The sequence below is a fragment of the Plectrocnemia conspersa genome, unplaced genomic scaffold, assembly GCF_051122295.1.
Source record: "Plectrocnemia conspersa isolate PC_06_02 unplaced genomic scaffold, ASM5112229v1 ptg000006l, whole genome shotgun sequence".
NCBI lineage: Eukaryota > Metazoa > Arthropoda > Insecta > Trichoptera > Polycentropodidae > Plectrocnemia > Plectrocnemia conspersa.
Genome location: NW_028277170.1, coordinates 13993343 through 14012111, shown reverse-complemented (window position 1 = coordinate 14012111; position 18769 = coordinate 13993343). Strand labels below are relative to the sequence as shown.

The window sequence follows — 18769 nt, the reverse complement described above, 5'->3', positions numbered from 1 at the left end:
TCAAGCACCTAGAACACGACCGAGAACTGTGAGCCCTCTGGGGCTCATATTTTAAGCTACTCGAGCACTGAACACTATATAACCTCTGAGCAATTTCCTTTCTAAAGAAGGGAAATTGCTAATTCGTTTATTGTAGGTACTTAAGTAATTAGTTCATTACTGTCACTATATTTTTGATATAATTAGATACAGACTAGTCGTGAATGGATAGTATGAGATCTTTATTTTCTAACTTCACAATTTAAAAAAGTTTAGATAGAATGAACATTGCGTTTCATTGGTACAAAATGATTAATATGTAAGTGTGATTCCCAGCTGTGAAGCTGATTTTATTTAATATTGCGTTTCAGTATGATGTACTTTAAATATTTGTGTTTTCTTATTTATGATTAGTGTATAATATGCTAAAATTGACATAATTATTGGATATACTCAATTTTAATCACTTAGTGTACATTGATTAGTTGCACTGCCTAATTTCTATGACAATCAAAGATATTAATGATTGTTGTAAATTTTTAATTATTTTCATTTACCTTGAGATGCTCGATTTTTGCTGTCGTAAAAGGACTTGAGAATGAATATTCCATAGACATCAAGCGAAAATAATATGGCTTATTAGGAAACGGTTTTGATGTGCAAGCAAAACCATATAATTTAATTTCAGTAGCAGTTTGTTTTCCTCTATATGGAAGACTGGCTAAATATTGCAAATTCAATTTCTTCTTATTATATCATCTTACTTATAAATCAGTTTAGAAAATAAGGTGTCAATTCGTAACAATAATGTAAAGAAAAAAATGTTAAAATTTCCAAAGTTTATTAGACATATAAAATTGAAAATACCATTATTCGACCGATATAAAAATAATCATCCCGGCAAAGGCCGTTAGAATCACAGATTTCTTTATCAAAAACGTGTAAAGGTATCTGAATTTTTAAATATTTTTTTTTGTTAATAAATGAGTAAACTAAGGCGGATATAGTCTATACAAATTGTAAATCCAAAGTGTCAAAGCAAATATTCTGTGAAAAAAGCTTTTTAATTGTAATCAGTCAAATAGTCTTATTGTAGTACCTAATTGATATATTAACAAAAATCTTAAAGTGATTTCACAAACGCAGTCGTCTGGGAATGATTACAATATATTATATTTCAATCAAAATTTGATTTTGATAAATTTAATCGTATTTTATACTTATTTTTATAAAGCGAAATAATTACTAGGATTTTAAGATTAATTATACATATTGAAAATATGTAAAAATATAATATTGTATTTATTATTGTAAGTTATATAATATTATATATTGTTGTAATATTGTAATTTATATAAGTATTTTAATATAAAAGAGTTATATGTAAAAACGATTTAAAAACATTATAATGGCTTAATGCCTGGTAAAAAAAAATGAGTCGAATCTAAAATATAAAAATATATTATAATCAGGGCTGTGGAGTCGGAGTCAGAGTTGGAGTCGTGGTGTTTTGGCCGGAGTTGGAGTCATGAAAAATGAGCGACTCCGAGCATTTTTTTAAATTATGAAATATATGAATTTTTAATTGCGTAATAATGAATGTGTATGAATATTAAACGTGTAGAAAAACACCAAAAATACCTGATAAAATGAAACTTTTTTGAGTCGGAGTGGAGTCGTGTTGTTGGTAAATATCGGAATCGGAGTCGTGTTTTTTTTAACGACTCCACAGCCCTGATTATAATAATGAAAGCAACATTTTATAACGTCCTACGTTGGCTTAGCCACACATTTTATATCTTACATTGACTTACATTTAAATATTAATACTAATGAATATGTAATAATGTAGAATGAATAGAAAAATGTAATGTAAACATAGTGTAAAAACAAATGCTAAAAGATATTCTTTTATTGGCATTTAATGCCTCAATATTATTTTTATGAATGTCTCAAATTGCAAAAAGTTAAATAAAACGAACTATCTTATAGATATTTGATTAAAAAAGCAAATGCAGTATAACTACTTATTATAAAAAATGACATAGTATAGTAATTCTAACAAGTTAACCTAAATAGTTGAATTAAACAAACTATCTTAAAGACAGTTAGTTTTAATAAGCAAATGCTTGGAATATTACTTACTTATTATGTTATAAAATATGGCATAGTTATTTGTTAATTGTAGGGCTTGGATGCGAAAACAATGTGTATATATTTTTGAGGATTTTACCAGTTTATTCAAATTCCATCAAAATTATTAATAGATTTTTTATTGTAATCTCTATTAGGGACTAACATTTTTATCATATAAAGGTTTTTTCCATCCCTAGTTTTTATTTTACACCTAAGCCCCTTAATTATGTTACACTAATTAGTTTTTATTCATATTCATAAAATAATTCTTCTTGAATATATCGGCATTTTTTAGTTTCCAGTGTAAAGCCGCAACTCGCAAAGTATCAGTGCACTCTGAAAATTTATTACAAATATACATTATTAATTTATTTATTTTATGCAATGATTGAAATTTTCTTACTATATCATTAGAGGAATTTAGAGATGTAGAATATTAGCTGCATCTTTAGGTCTTGAATTGATAATATTTAAACATGAAAAAAGATTAAAGGTTAAGATATGAATCAATGTTGTGTAGTCGAAGTCGCAGAGTCGTGCAATTATACCAAAACTGGGTCCTTTTTATTACTAAATAATTTCTTTATTATCAAAAATAAGTATAAATTTTGAAGATATGGCAATTTTTAATCTTTTTTAATAAGAAAATATATTAGCAAATCATTGTCATTAATTTTATTATTATCAATTTTATTCGCAGGCAAAAAATGTTTATTTTATTGAAATTAGTAGCTGGATTCAGTAAATTTTAAAACGACTCCACAGTCCTCATATGAACATAAATTTTTATAAAATAAATCGCTCCGCAAAGATAAAAGTACTTCCAATTATTTATAAAAAAAATGTCTCGCTGTGCAATCAAATACTCTTCAATTAAAAAGCATATCTAAGTTGATGAAAAATTAGAGCTAAGAATATATTTTTATAAATTAGTTAATTTTTTCCTTCTTTTATACGGCTTAGTATTATATGGCAATATAATATTTACTAACCCGAATAAAATAAAGTATATTTACTGAAGGTATAACTGTTTTGTTGACAATACATTATCTTAATATTAAAATATAAAAATGTACAATGTACTATAGATTAACTTCATATAACTTACGCCATTAACGCTTCCTTTCCTACTTCTTTATTGCTTTTTTTTCTTTGCCCTTGCACTTAATGTCATTTTTCGTCTTTGGCTTCTTGTCTTCAGCACCTTGTTCGAGTAAAACTTTTTTCGTGACTTTAGACAACACAAAATTCTCAAGATGTTTTGGCGCTTTTCTGATTCTTGAATTTTTAAAAGGTTTGCTTCGTTCTTCTGCAACATCCTTATGCTTGGATAACTTCTTTACATCCTTCTCTTCTGTGACACGCTTGTTTGACTTTTTGAACAGATGAAAATCTTCTAAATATTTAGGTGCACATTTCTTCCTTGTGCTGGCAGTCTTCTTTGGTATGGAGTTTGTCGAGTATTTTTGTTTTTGAAAACTATATTGTAAACATTGGATCAAAACTGTACCAAAACAGAAGTCTTGGTTTACACTGAAAATAAAAGAAAATATATGGAAATTAATGGTTCCCATCTGTGTTGTTGTTTTATTGTTAACACACCGAAATTGGTGACCACATTTTGATGTTTTGCAATCGTTACAGTGAAAGTGGTAACCAGAACATTTCACTGTTGGGTTTACACATAATTCGATGTTTCCCAAACCATCGATGGCCAAAATAGGCACTCCTTCAATGACAGGTCGCTCTTCTGAATTGAGAAGTTGCTCTACATTATTATGAGACTTCTCATCATTATTTGAAACCTCCCCTATGTTGCCGAGAAACTCGCCAATATCACAATACCGCCTACAAAAAAAAGAAGTCTGCATAATCATTTGCGAAAGAACATTTGACATTGATTGACATGTGCAAGTATAATTATATTTATATATGATTTTTTAACTAGCCAAGTATTATATATTATTGCAGTGCAAAAGATTTAATTATCGCTCATCTGAGATATGTGCCATTATAATTTATACAGAAATTCAACTATATATATATATATACATATATGGATGTGTATGTGTGTATATATATATATATATTATTTATTAAATTAACATTATAACGATATGGTGATTTACATATAAAAATTGATATGAAAATCACCATATGAATTTTGATACAACCAAAAATTTAAATCATCAGTCCCTATGCAACATGTATATATATTTCTTGAGAAAACTACCAATAAGTGACCACTTCAGGTGGCTTTTAAAGCAAAAAGGGACTGGTTCAAAGCATTTTTGTGATAAAAATGTGACATATTATAGACAAATATTCGTTCTTTTAACTAAAGCTAATGCTTTACTTTAAAAAAAACGGTCGGCTGTGTTAAGGTAGATAGCAAATATTTATAACAGCTAGGTGTAGATGTATGAAATCACAACATCACAGAACATAAGTTTTCGTTCTGGCATCCTGCTTTAAACAGAAACGTTGCGAAGTGAGTGAGGAAAAAAAACATAAGAGCTCTGTTATGAAAAATAATAGAGAAAAAAGTAGAAGGTTAAATGATTGATAATATAAAAATAAAAAAGATAAGAAGTGCTGGATAACAAAGCTCTACGGCAGCGAACGTTGCACTATCCAAATTTTACACACATACATTCGCGCGTGCTAGAGCCCAGTCACAAGAATAAAGTCGTATATGTCGCACGAAAATACAATTGTGTGTTGTTTTTGTTACTACCTGTTATTATCTGGAAACTGCCGCGTTTCAGCATAGTTTAGCGAGTTTAGCAGAGGTCGATAACTAAATTACACGTATGATTTATTATTTCAAAAATTATAAAATATTTTTGTTATATAGTGATACAAATTACATACACATAATAGATATAATTTTACATACATAGAAAATATATTTACAGAAAATATACATATTTTAAAATACAATTAATTACATTTAAAAATAAAATCACGGTTAAATCGGAAGTCAGTTTTCTTTGGTTTCGTTCCAACAATACTATGACTATCTAATGACGTAGAAGAAGATTGGTAGTTCAATTTTGATTTTTAGCCACTCTGAAAAATTGTGAGTACCGAATCCAAATACAGTTTGCTGTTATCTGATACGTCAAAAATTCGTACTGAAATAATTTTGTGAATGCATTGTCTACGTATACAGATGTATGTGAGAGAAGCGATACATGCGCGTAAGAATATTCGTTGTCTCGCTTGTTCTTGTTGTAGAGGCAATGTTCATTTCAAGGATTTTCGTTTGTGTCACATCCGGCTATAAAAATAAATATTTCGGTCTATTTCGCACAAAATAAAATATATGTAATATCACAGTAACTGGTTGTCAACTCCTAAAATACGATTGTGTGAATAAAGCGTACGTGTATTTTGGATAAAAAATGGATAGCCTGATTTTCACTGCTCTACGGGATTTTGAAAATATAAAAGAAGTATCGAATCTATCCCGAAAATATTTTTTATAATATGTCATTTCAGTAGTCATATCTGATATATTCGGCCTTAGTGAAATTATATGCTGCTCTAAAATGTCTATAAAACTAAATTTGACAGTTGCAAAACGTCTACTTGCTGTTCAAACCTAAAAACCTAACCTATACAAATTCACCAAACCCAAATTGACTTAATGAAAGTTCTTAAGCTAATTACAGTTTTGAAACTTTCATTAGGTCAAGTCTAAAATACAAACTAAACCAAATCATCTCTAAGGGGAAAATAAACCGAAAAAGAAGTACACAGACATAGCATTTCAAAAATATGATAGCTACCCTTACCGGACTTATTACTGACTTCTGATATGATTATTATTGATTATATTCAAACCGAATTTTGGTCAATAGGAGGGCGAAAAACAAGTATTATTACTAACAATACGTAGGCGACTTATTGCTTATACGATTTATTGCTTTTGACGTGGATTTTTGACTTCTGAGAATCTTGAGGTCAAAATTTGATTTAGATATGCTTTATTTGATTCTCACTTGTTGCAAGTCGTAATATTGCTAAAAAAAAGTCTTAATATAAACACTAGATAACTAAACGTTTCATGGCACGATGTTATAGTTTTTGACGTGGATTCTAAACAGGGATCCTCTAGAATCTAGGCAGAAAAATGCATGTCATATAATGAAATACTACGAATCTTAATGAAATGGAAATATTAAAAAAATACCACTGACTGGCTAACTTTTGCCCCCCCCCCCCGAAAAATCTGAAATGACGTCCCTGGAATTTTGAAGGGGTGAACCATGTTGAATAGCTACAAACTAACGAAACTGCCAGCAATTCGAGAGATTTAAAGGCGAAATTCATGCAATATCTGCCAGGGCTTATCAACAGAAGTGGTCATTTACAAAGATAACGTGCGAAACACTAAAAAAATTACCGATTTTAAATGGGAATTGTTGCTGAATCCACCATATTCTCAAAATCTCGTAATATCGGATTTTTCAAAAAATTAAAAGTAGAAGAAATAAAATGACGACTTTTGCCACTAAACCAAAATATATTTGTTAATAATGTAATTAAGATGTTGGTTATATGGGAAATAGTGATAGATTCAGATGGAAAATACATAATTAATTATAATTCTGCTGTTTTTAATTTAATTTTTTTTATTGCACAAATTAAAAAAGCACATATTTGTGGTTGTGGTACTATCGATTCATAAAGGTAAAAGTTGGTTGTATCACCGCTACCACCGTGCTTGCTCACTTACACAAATAATTAATTGGGCGCATGCGCAAAAGTCTTCTCAACATTCGACTGACGGGACGTTTAATTTCGTTAAAAGGAATTAAATAAAAAAAAATATTAAATATATTGACTTGATTGGTACATATACATATATTAAAATTATTTTATCAGTGATTTTCAATCATAAAATTTGTGTTATGATTTTATTTTTAATATTTAATATTTTGAAAACTATTAAAAAGGGCACAATTTAGTACGTACATCGAGGCTCTTTTACCGTTTTTTATTATTTAAAAAAATTAATAGTATGATAAATATTGGTGTTTATTCCCGGCAAAATTTTTCCGCACACTGATTATTTCGGACAAAAAATCTTTCAATAGTATATTTAATATTTTTTTTAAACTAGTAGTCTATACAAACGGATAATTTAATGTTAATTAGGACTTTTTGGCGGCGGCCTTTATGAAAAAGAATAGCAAATTTTGAATGTGTTCAACAAATAAAAATTGCTGTGTAATTTAAGTTATAGCCTACGTTAAACCTGTGTACAAATTTTTTTTGTACACGGGTGGGTTTAACGTGGGCTATTTGTATCATTATTTTAATTTTAATCTTATGCGACTCACAGATTGTATACCACTGACAAAATAATTATAACATATGTACTAATAAAAGTCAAAACTCTTAATTATTTTTTGTTTTTTAATTGCCGTTTAATGATAAAAAGTCTAGTGTAAGTAGACATTTGGCGCATGCGCCTAATCGTTTCATTGTCTGTGTACTCGTATACGTGTATAAGTTCGGCGGTCGCGGCGATAAATCCGGTTCGGTGATCATTGCTCACAGGGATATTACTAACGCACAGTGGCGTAGCTATGGTGGGGCGGAGTGCCCCGGGCGGCACTTTCTTGGGGGCGGCATATTCGCTATGGGATCGTCTAGTGTGGTTCTTAACCCTGAATGCACTAAAACATATATAAATCCACGAATAACAAGATCTTAATAATAATTAATTTATTATTTTAAGAAATGCTGATTTTATGACCCTGTAAAAAATGTATGGGGGGGGCAGCAATTTTAAGGATCGCCCTGGGCGTTACATACCCTAGCTACGCCACTGCTAACACAGATTATTGCTCACACAAATATTGATCACAAATTGATTGCTCACAAGGCGATTGCTCATACGAATATGCTCACATCATCAATCACGCGGTTTATGAAAATGTAAGTTTTTTAAAGAAATGTATTTAATTTCAATATTAACAGGACTATTAATAAATATTCATAAACTATTTTAAAATAATTTTAAAGGTTTTACAAGAGAATTCTCCAAGTTAAATATTAATGTGACAATTCGGAAATTTTGATTTAAGAATCGAAAACATATGAATAATATGTTTTCTCCCGCAATAATAAATAATTCACAACTAATCTGACAAGTTTTTCAGTGCAATCCCTAATTTCTTACGCGCCTATTGTCCTATTTGCAATACACAAATGCATAAGTAATTTTCCCAAATTTATAGATAAATAAATAAACAACAGCAAACGTTTCAAGATATCGCCAAAAAAAATGTGAAGATTATATTACATTAATTTAAAATAAAATACATATTAAATTAATCTATAAAAACATTTTAATATCTCAAATATATATTAAAATAATACTATATATACATCCTATTTATTGTTATTATAATTATTAATTAATGTATTCATACATATTGAGATTTAATTGATTCAATAATAATAACTAAATTGTCATTAAAGAACACAAAGTGAAACTATTTTTCTGAATTAAAAAAGAATTAAAAATTAACACTATATTTTAAAATAATTTTAATATTTCCTCAATAATACACATACATATATTCTAAAAATAGATATGTACGGGACAAAATGAAAATAATACACATTCAATTGAAGGCCAAAAGTATTTGTAAACATATTGATACAATATATTTTCAACAACAAAATACGAGATACATTTTTTTATGTATTTAAAATTTGCGAAATTCGTCATCCCGTCATGAATGTTTCAATAATTTGTGCGCAATGAACATGTATTAAAATTAAAAACTTAAATTTTTCTAAGCCATGTGAGTGATGTTGCGCTTGAGAAATATTCGTATAAGCAATCGCCTTGCGAGTACCTACAAAAATCCCAACATCGCAGTACAAAAACGTTGTCTAGCCTCCCGCTTTGAACCAAAAAATTTAAACAATTTAAAACAAAATAATAAGTAAAACATTTTATTGTATATGGGATAGAACTATTTTTGTTATCACATTTAAGTTTTCATCGGATTTATTTAAAAAAAATGACCTTATGAATATACATATATCACCATTGTTCTGCCATTTATTAGGGGAATTTGTTTAAACAGAGCGATTATTAAAAAAATATAAAACTGTTAACTACAGTCAAAAATGTTTTATTATATATTTATTAACTAAGAAAATATTTTATGTCGATTTCGATTTTTAGAAATTGAAATGTCATTTACATTTTCTATATAGAAACAGCATTTACTGGACGAATTTAGTTTTAATCACGGCAAGGCCAAGGAAGTTATCAATAATTTATAAATAACTAAAGGCGATATTGATAACCAATATAAAATATATGTTTCGAATTTATAAATAGCAATATTAAAAATAAACTTCCATTGCCTATTTTCAATAAAATTAAAACATTTACTAAGTATTCTTATACATACGAATATTATTAGTTTTGGAAACATTTAAATTTTGTATGCACGTACATACACATGAATATTTTTCATGGATTAGTTATATATATTTTGGCGTACTTGTTGAATTCTGACCCTGAAAATTGTGTCCGAGGACACGTGCGGTGTTGTAATATTGCGATCGATACGATTTGGCCCCGTCTATTAGGACTACCCTACTGTAATGCGTATTAGAGCAGTAGCGAAAAGAGTATGAAATGCATCTCAACAATTTTTTGATGGAAACTGTGCATCTCAAAAGCTTTTTGATGAAAACTGAAACTATCATATTTCCTAATAAATAAATAACACAGGCCGACAGAACGCGTGAAGGATACAAAGCATAAGAGCGCGGGAAGTATAACGCGAGTTATCGATAGTTTTAGTGATCGTAAGTTAACTTAAAGTACATATTAATTAAATTGACTTACTTTTTCATTGTTCTTTTATTTTGGTCGATTTTTGAGGTAAGGAAGAGTGACTAAAAGACAAAGCGTCGTTTGGTGACGAAGCGCATGCTATATATATATAACTTTAAAGTGGCGATTGATGAAATTCCGGACTTCGAATATCGTCAAGGTCTTCTATAACGCTGAAAAACCCGTCCCCGGTCTGGACACGCGACCTCTGCCGGGAACGCTCAACCGTCTGGATCGATTGCAAATCGACAGTGTTGCCACAGCGTAGAGATGCAAATAATTTGAATAATAGTAACATGGACTTTTTTTTCTCTAGCAAAGATTTTTAAACAAATTTCTGAAAGCCAGACTGCATATGAAACCTAAAAATGCCTGAGCTGCAAATAAATGCGTAATAATTATTTCAAAAGCAATTTACCCGTATAAAAAAATACACAGAGGTGAAAACCAGAAAATAAATTAGAGAAAAATAGAGAACATCGCTAAAATTAATATTTTTAAGCTTCTTAAATGAAAATATTGCTGCTAATAATACTAAAAATTTAGCAAATAATACTAATTTCAATATTATTTAATTTATTGTTAATGTTTGTTAAGTTTATTTTTAATATACAGGCTTGGCCATAATAATGGGGCACTCCAATAAATGTGTTATATCTTAAAAATCGTGTAAATATAAATAAAAACCGACTGTTCATTTTAAGTTTTTTCTTAACATTTAATAAGCCCACCTTTAGCTATAATTACAATTGTAATCCTTTTTGGCATACTGTCAACTAATGATTTGCGGGTGAAAGGAGAAAATTTTCTCCATTCCATCTGCAATTATTCTCGCAGCTTAATTTTGGACTTGCAATTGTGTTGGGTAATATTTTCTTTTAATTTTGCTCATAAATGCTTTGTAGGATTTAGGTCTGGTGACTGTGTAGACCATCCTAGAAACGTCAATCTCTTTGACGCAAACTAACCCCTGCATTTTAGGGGAAGTATGACATGGACCTTTTTCTTGCTGTAATCGGATGGTAGTGTGCCGGCGTTCTGACAGTTCCCAGTGCTGCCACACTACCGCTCAACTTGTGAAGCGGGTGATTTTTAACAACTGGCGATATATACATTCTTCCCCTTTCTCTCGCCTTGACTACGGTCTAACACCTCTCGTCCCCGCCACCTCTCCAAAAAGGTCGTTTAATTAAATAGCCCTCAAAAACCACATGCGCTACAGTAGTATATGGTGCCGTTTTATATTTATAAATATATATTTTTACTTAGATTTTGCTATGGCTAAAACTTAGAGGCAATCGGGTAACACTGGCGTAACGGACACACTCTTCTCGTGGCAACCCTGCCGTGCTCACACACCGTTACTTCACAATTCAATAAAAACACTACTGCAGCGGCTCAATCTGCACCTAATTGCTCGTCCTAACTGGACTCGAGCTGGCGGACCACCGTGACGATGGACCTGTGTCTCCCGACCAGATGCCTTTATCGACAGTCGCTACCGCTGACCACGTGATACAGGAGGTACCTGGTGGCACCATGCGCCTCCAGCAAGAAGCCACCGATGTGCCGCTGCAAACCAAATAATAATTTGTTACTTCGCAAAAGCTTGTTACTGCACAACCAGAAATAGATACCGGAACACTAATAATAATTTATTCAGTATTACATATTACACCGAAGTAAACTATAGAGTTGTATGTGGGCGGAGGAATAATGTCATTGAGATGGTCCTCTGAGGTCTCTTGTTGCTCGTCTTGACTCGCAGGAGTGTCTCTAGTCGCATAGCTGTCTCTGGAGCGTCTGGAGTGTCATCTTCCTAATTTGTCTCATCGCCGTTTGTCTCTGTCTGCGGTATTGTCTTCCTTCCGTCTGCCTCTCTTGGATTTCAGGCTTTTTTAACATTGGTTGGGAAGGTCTCCAGCGAATCGTAACGATGCAACAATTAGTCCACCTTATAGTATCTATTAATATTTAGCAGTTCCTAGACTTTTCTGTCTCTTGCCTGCTTAACATAGCATTGGTAGATACATGGTTGAATTTCATCCATGCATCACTTTTTTTTATTAGATTAGTCCACCAATTGTTGCGCTTGCATATCCGACTAACAAAATATGTCCATGCATTGAAAGAGTAAAAATTGCCAGATGAACACATTTCGAATGTCAAATAATGCAAGGGTTGAATCTCAATAGTCCTTTTCTGTCGCCCGATGGCGTATTTTTTGCATAAACCATTATTTTGCGTAATGCAAAAAAGGAGATAAATTCCGTGTATTTACGAGGGTAATAATGAAGTGCTTTGACACATTGTTTATGAGTTTCTTTATATCACAGCTTTTTTCTCTGGACATTATGATGGCTTACCGTGATGCTCCACCCAGTATTCAGTGTGTAATAAACTGGATATAGAGTCGGAGCATTTTAAACGGGGTCGGAGTCGTAAAAAATCGACCAACTCCGACTCATTTTTAACCCTTTCCACCCCGACCAATATATTTTTAATTGTTCGTCGTGCGCCATGCGTTTTAAGTCGGTAATATGAAGTAAACAAAAGTTAATTATGTATTTAATCAAATACCCATCAACAGCCGAGCTGCTACCGGCCGGCGTGGTCGCACGTAAACACATACAATGGCGCGGCACTAATCCTAAGAAATATTATTATAATTATTTTTTGTTCTTTCTTTTTTGTTGATATTTACATGAAAATAAATTTAATATTTTAAGATAATCTTATCGAAATTTTTAAATTCGGAGTCGGAGTCGGACCTTGCGAAAAAGTCGTAGTTGGAGCCAAGAAAAATTTCCAACGACTCTACAGCCCTGGTTTATTATATCTTTCTTGCGGGTTACCCATTGTTTAAATTACACAATTGTTAATTTTAATTCTTGTAATTATCGTTTGGTTAACATTGGCATTAACTGCACGTCATGAAGACCCCTCCATAATTGATATGTTTGTAAAATTATTTATATTAAATTTATAAATTATAATAAAAAAATATCATGTAACTTTTATTGCTTATATACATTTTACTACAATTAAAGTTAATATAGTTTATATACAATATAAATAACAATACTAAAACGAGTATAGAGCTTCCAACCGGTTGTTACAATGTAACTTTATTTTACATACATTTACTTTATTCTTACAACCCAACGCTGGTAGGATATTTCTTAAATAAAAGTTTATTTATGATACTGTTGTATATTTAAATTTCTGATTTTTCTTTTCTCATAAAATTTAGTAGCAGGTTCACGGTTTTAGGTGGCAAATGTCTGTGAAACAGGTTTTATAAATAGATCTTCTCTTTAATATTGCTCTCATGGACAAGTCATTTTCACCATGGCAATGATTCTAAAAAACCGTTCTGCTTTACATTTTTAATATGTACAACAATTTGGATATATTCGCTGTATAAAAATCTAGAAAAAAATATATAGTACATTTATTTATTCAACATTAAATCTGCATAGTCGAAAACAACTCATGTTCGGTTTGTATACAAGCAAATAGTTAAATGATTGTTCTTGTCACGTCGCGTCGACGGTGATAAAGAAAAAATCTTTCACATTTGTTATGTAACTAATAACTATACTCAATAAAAATTTCACACATGTAATTATTAACTATACTCAATAAAAAATACTACTGCAGCGGCTCAATCTGCGCATAAATGCCATATGTCGCCAAAGCTACCTATATTCAATTCATAATATACGCAAAGTATAGCACTACTCACGAACAAGCACTACTTACCGCATAAACTACCGGTGAACTCTACTCAGCTGACCATGGCTAGATCAGAGACTAGAGAAACTCTATTTGAATCTACCTCAGAGTTACTAGTCTGATACGATACGGATTACGCTATTACGTTCTTAACTATAAGACTCTACAACTCTTCATCATGACACCGTTCCTTTTTTATTGTACAAATGTATAATTGTGTATTTAACAGCCATATTTTTCAGCCATCCTGAAAACTTCATATTTGAAGGACGCAGTATCTTAGCAATGAATCATTAAAATATAGTACAAATCCTTTTTCAATTTGTCTTGATTTTAAGCTGTGTGAAAATCGAAAATTTCGTGTGTTACAGCCTAATAATTTATTGATTTGAATGGTTCTTTTTGTAGCCGTAGTTCGCTCGATTGGTATTAGAAAAGATTTATGTTGCGTATTTAATCCAGATAGTAGCTTTTAATTTCTTATGAATAGTATAAAATATCTCCCTTGTCACGCAGGAGTAAGAGCGTGTGGCAAATTATTTTGGCATATATATTTCAGTGTTATCAATGCTTTTAAAATCGAATTATTTACCAATAATAGTGCGTTCAGATAATTAATTTAAATTGGTAACGATTACTGACTGTGTATATTTAATGACCATTTTTTCATTTATTTATAGATTATCGTCTTGATAGTAGTTCGATGCCTTCTCCGGTCATTTGCACTTAATTTAGAAAAATCTAAGTGAAGGGTTAAATTAATAAATACAACTGTCTTTTTATGTATGCTCAGTTTTATTTATTCAAAAAGAAAGTAATTATAACGCTATCGCAAATAGTTAATGTGAAATTATACATTTACATACAACATTTGATGTGTGTATGCGTCAAATTAACACGCTATGCAAATCAACTGTTAAAATTTTTGAAAATTGTAGATATTCCGCTTCTGAGCTAGAATAGATAAAAATAGTATTTTTTTCATTTCTTTAAAATAACCATAATAATCAACTTATGTATTAACAAATTAAATGCAAGCATTGCAATTAAAGTAGGAGAGAAATATACATATTGTAGAATATTGAATAGAAAATTATTTATAAACATACAACAAAGCGTGTGTAAAAGCATAACTGAAAATAAGAGAATTTCAAGATTAGATTTGAAATATAAAAACATTTTATTTAAATTTTTAGCAGCTATTAAACAGAACTATCCTTGATTTTTTTTTAATTATTTGAATCAAATTGATCTTTGAAATTTGCTTTAAGTTAACTATTTTAAGTGATTAATATAGTTCATATCCAGTAATGTGTTGCTAAATTCAATAAGCCGTACAAAAAAAAAACAAGTTAGATAATCTTTTTTATTCAAAAATATAACAATTATAAACATGTCACTGATAATTATTTATATTTTTAATATTAAGAAACAACTTAATGAACTAACCGGCTTGAGAACATAGCAGCACATTACTGTTTTAACTGTTTAAGTTTAGAAACAAATTTAGGGTCCACAACCAAAATACATTTTTATGCATTGCTCATCAAAAAATGAATCTAGAGGAATAACAATCAATATCATTTATATTATATTTAAAAAAAAACTCTCGAATGGTATTATCAATCATATTAAATAGTAATTTTATTTAAACTTTTTTTAAATACTTAATAATAATAAAAATATTAAAATAAAATAAATGATATTAAATGCAATACAATAAAACCAAGAAATTGGCTTAGTCCAACCAAAGACAGTTTTTTGGTTTTCCATTGGTAATGTGTTAATAAATGTGACATGTGTCATTGATCATTCTTTCCCCGGACTTCAAATGTATCACTTAAAATAGTATATATACGCAGCGAACACAATAAATATAAAGCTGCTATATTCGTTATAACATATAGTATTGTACATACTTTAATTTATTAACTTAAATATATATTTTTTTTTATTTTCATTACATTTTAACATTGAATATAAAAACAAGGAACATTTATATCTCTATCATATATATGCATATAAATAAAATTTGTGTAAATTTTTATACAATATAGTAATACTTTTTCTTTTTAAATTAATACGAAATCAAAGCGATTGTGCAAATACTAAAACAGGAATTGAGTAACTAAAGTAGTCTTAAACTACAAATACTATATTTTTTTTCAAAATAACAACCCTGTTTGTTTTATAACATCTATTACCCAATTTATTCGTTTTCAATCAACGGTTGCATAATAATTCTAGAACAGACACAAGTCATGGTTTATAATTACGTTATATAAAGTATTTATACAATATCAAAAAATATTGCACATTTTTCTCACTTATGATAATATATTGTATTTTTCATGAATATCGAGAAGTCCTTATTATTAAACTTAAATACATTTTTTGACAAAATATTCACATACATATAAAAATAGTGAAAAATTAAATATTTCTATAATAGCAATGATAAAATATGGCATGACAATGCAATCGACATATGGCATGGAATGGACCTCATTTAAACACAATACGTGTTTATTTACATATATACACTAATTACATAGTGATAATTTATTAACTATTGCGCGTATGATTACACTGTTACATACATAGGTACACATACATTTGTCGTATGTGATATCTTTGGCGATTATAACATTTATGTACATTTATTTACAATGAAAACAATTGTATGCATTTTAATATTTATAAGCAATAAATAGAAATAAAATATTGAAACACTTAAAAATGGGAACGGCAATTACAGTTACACTCGGTAAATGACATCAAAGCCAGAACAAATTCTTTCGATATTAAAAAATAAATTGGACAAAATTTAACAGTAAAGGACCAATCCACAATTTTATAGGACTATATCAAACAGTGAGGCATAACCTCATTACCCACCACCACTTACATTTTTTTGAATACGGCCCACCACCACTTAATCATAATACTGAAAGATATCTTATATGACCCATTACAAATTTTTCAGATAATCTTTATCTCCTGATGCACTGAAAAACATGAAAATATGGTGTATCGGAATTCGTCGACATCAACATATTCATCACAGAAAATTTTATAATTTACTGTATGCCTGAAAATAATTCTACTTCGATGGATAACTTTTTTGGTCTTACATATTATACTAGGAGAAAATTTTCGGTAGTTTCAGAAATTCTGGCTTTTGGAAACTATCTGCTGAAGACATGCATCCATATATTCAAAAATTAACTGTGATTTTAAAATAATATTCTTGCGAATATGACAGATATATATTTCTTTACAATGTACGTTTAGTATCATTATTATTATATTATCTATGTTTCCATGTTATAAAAATATTAAACACAATAATAATAACCCATTGTTTCAATTTTTCACTCCAAAAAAAATGTCTAGTGTATCTAAATCTAATATGGGGATATATACTTTTATATGTGGCCTGCGGAGATATGATGCATTTCCAAAGTGGCCCGCAAGATCATTTGGGTTGGCCACCCCTGATTTAGAACATATTAAAAAGGATTTGTAGCTCATTCATCTGCATGAAACAAATTATATGTCAGAGACTTAATCGAACAGGAAGTTTTAAGAAAGAGAACACAAATTAGTGTAATTAGTATATTGAAAATTGCCAAGTAAAAAAAACACTTTTATAGAAAGACACATCAAACCATGTATAAGATGGTGAAATTAATTATTAGAGATTCCAGTGAAGTAAATTTGAATGATGTTTCACCATTGTTGAATCAACAAAAGTAAGTTTGTCTTCGTGAAATATAATACATTCATATCAAGAGTATCTATTTCGTAGTGTACTTGAAATGTGCTTCAGCTTTGCTAACAAGCTCCCAAAGCAAGGTAAATCCACAGAATGATTCACCGATGCTCTTGTCAGTTATACTCTTCCAGTTCCTCTGCAAGAGATACTTGATTCGCTGATAAAATTGTGAATAACATCAAATATAGAGCTCTTAACACCTGTATTCTTATTTTATACAATGTTATTCGCTGGTTGTCGATGAAATCAAATTGTTAAAAAACAAAAGAAAGAATTAAGACTAAATGTTTAGAATGACACAAGGTCGGCGTTATCAAAAAAAGGTTGTGAATCTGTGCACTATAATATATTTCAAATTAACACACACGCATTAGATAAAGAACCGTATGGGAGACGAGATTGCGTTACCTACATAGTTAGCATGTAATTGCTATTAATGTTTTTTATCATTTGGCTCTGTAGATATGTGTTAGTTATATAGAAAATTATTTGAGAAGGAAAAAAATATTGTTCCATTTCATGAATCTGTGTGGAAAAATTATGAATTAATTTACATTAATCCTTTGTTTGACGAGACTTGTGAGATTTTTTAGATCATACAAAACAAATGTTTATTCAAAAAAAATGTCATTTGCCGCTAAAGCAAATATCCAACAGTTCATTAGAAATGTATCTGATTCTTTATTAAGCGATGGCGGCAAATCCGGTGATTCTCGCCAAAGTAGCAAAAGCCTATACATCGGATTTAGGCAATTCAAGGGTTAAATATTATTTTAGGTTATGTGATAAATCAAATATAATGCATTTTTAAATAAATGTTGTTGAACCGCTTAATCCCCATGAACGAGAATACTCGACAAGAATATGTGATCCAATTTCCCCATGGACGAGTTAACTCGTACGTTTTCCTATTGATTGATTTACGATATGGACGAAACTTCCCATACCCGAATAAACTCCCTAACCGAAAATTGAAATGTATGATATACATTTTCCAGCGTGTTTTTTTTATTATGTTGAGTTTCTACCTAATTCAGCGGACCAGTTTATTCGAACACATGTGAGATATGGTGTTTAGACGTTACTTTGAGCTGAATCTTAAAAAAAAAAGTTTGACTTGACCTTTTTTTTATATATAAAAAAAGTCAGGTGAGTGTATATTTATACAAAATTCGGACATATGTATAAATACACATTGCATTTAAATTTCATTATTAATTTGATATGTTTAAATTGTATTTTGTATATTTTTTCATATA

The 18769-nt window shown here is 29.9% G+C and overlaps 1 protein-coding gene across 6 annotated transcripts; it reads right to left on the bottom strand.

Annotated features, from left to right (window-relative positions):
• Positions 1–2192: 2192 nt before the first annotated feature.
• On the bottom strand, positions 2193–10258 carry LOC148234300 (uncharacterized). 6 transcript variants are annotated; one of them, XR_015810000.1, is made up of 6 exons: positions 10007–10250; positions 4853–4915; positions 3718–3963; positions 3224–3648; positions 2519–2569; positions 2193–2451 (listed from the first exon to the last, which is right to left on the bottom strand). XR_015810000.1 is itself a non-coding variant. In XM_088187829.1 (5 exons), the coding sequence occupies exons 1-4, from the start codon at positions 10012–10014 to the stop codon at positions 3243–3245; spliced, it is 723 nt and encodes a 240-aa protein (XP_088043955.1). In that variant the 5' UTR covers positions 10015–10250; the 3' UTR covers positions 2235–2451; positions 3224–3242. The 6 variants fall into 6 exon arrangements, 3 of the variants coding, with proteins under 3 accessions (XP_088043957.1, XP_088043958.1, XP_088043955.1); XR_015810001.1 differs by lacking the exon at positions 4853–4915 and having other exon boundaries at positions 10007–10258; XM_088187829.1 differs by lacking the exon at positions 2519–2569 and having other exon boundaries at positions 2235–2451.
• Between the last annotated feature and the right edge of the window lie 8511 nt (positions 10259–18769).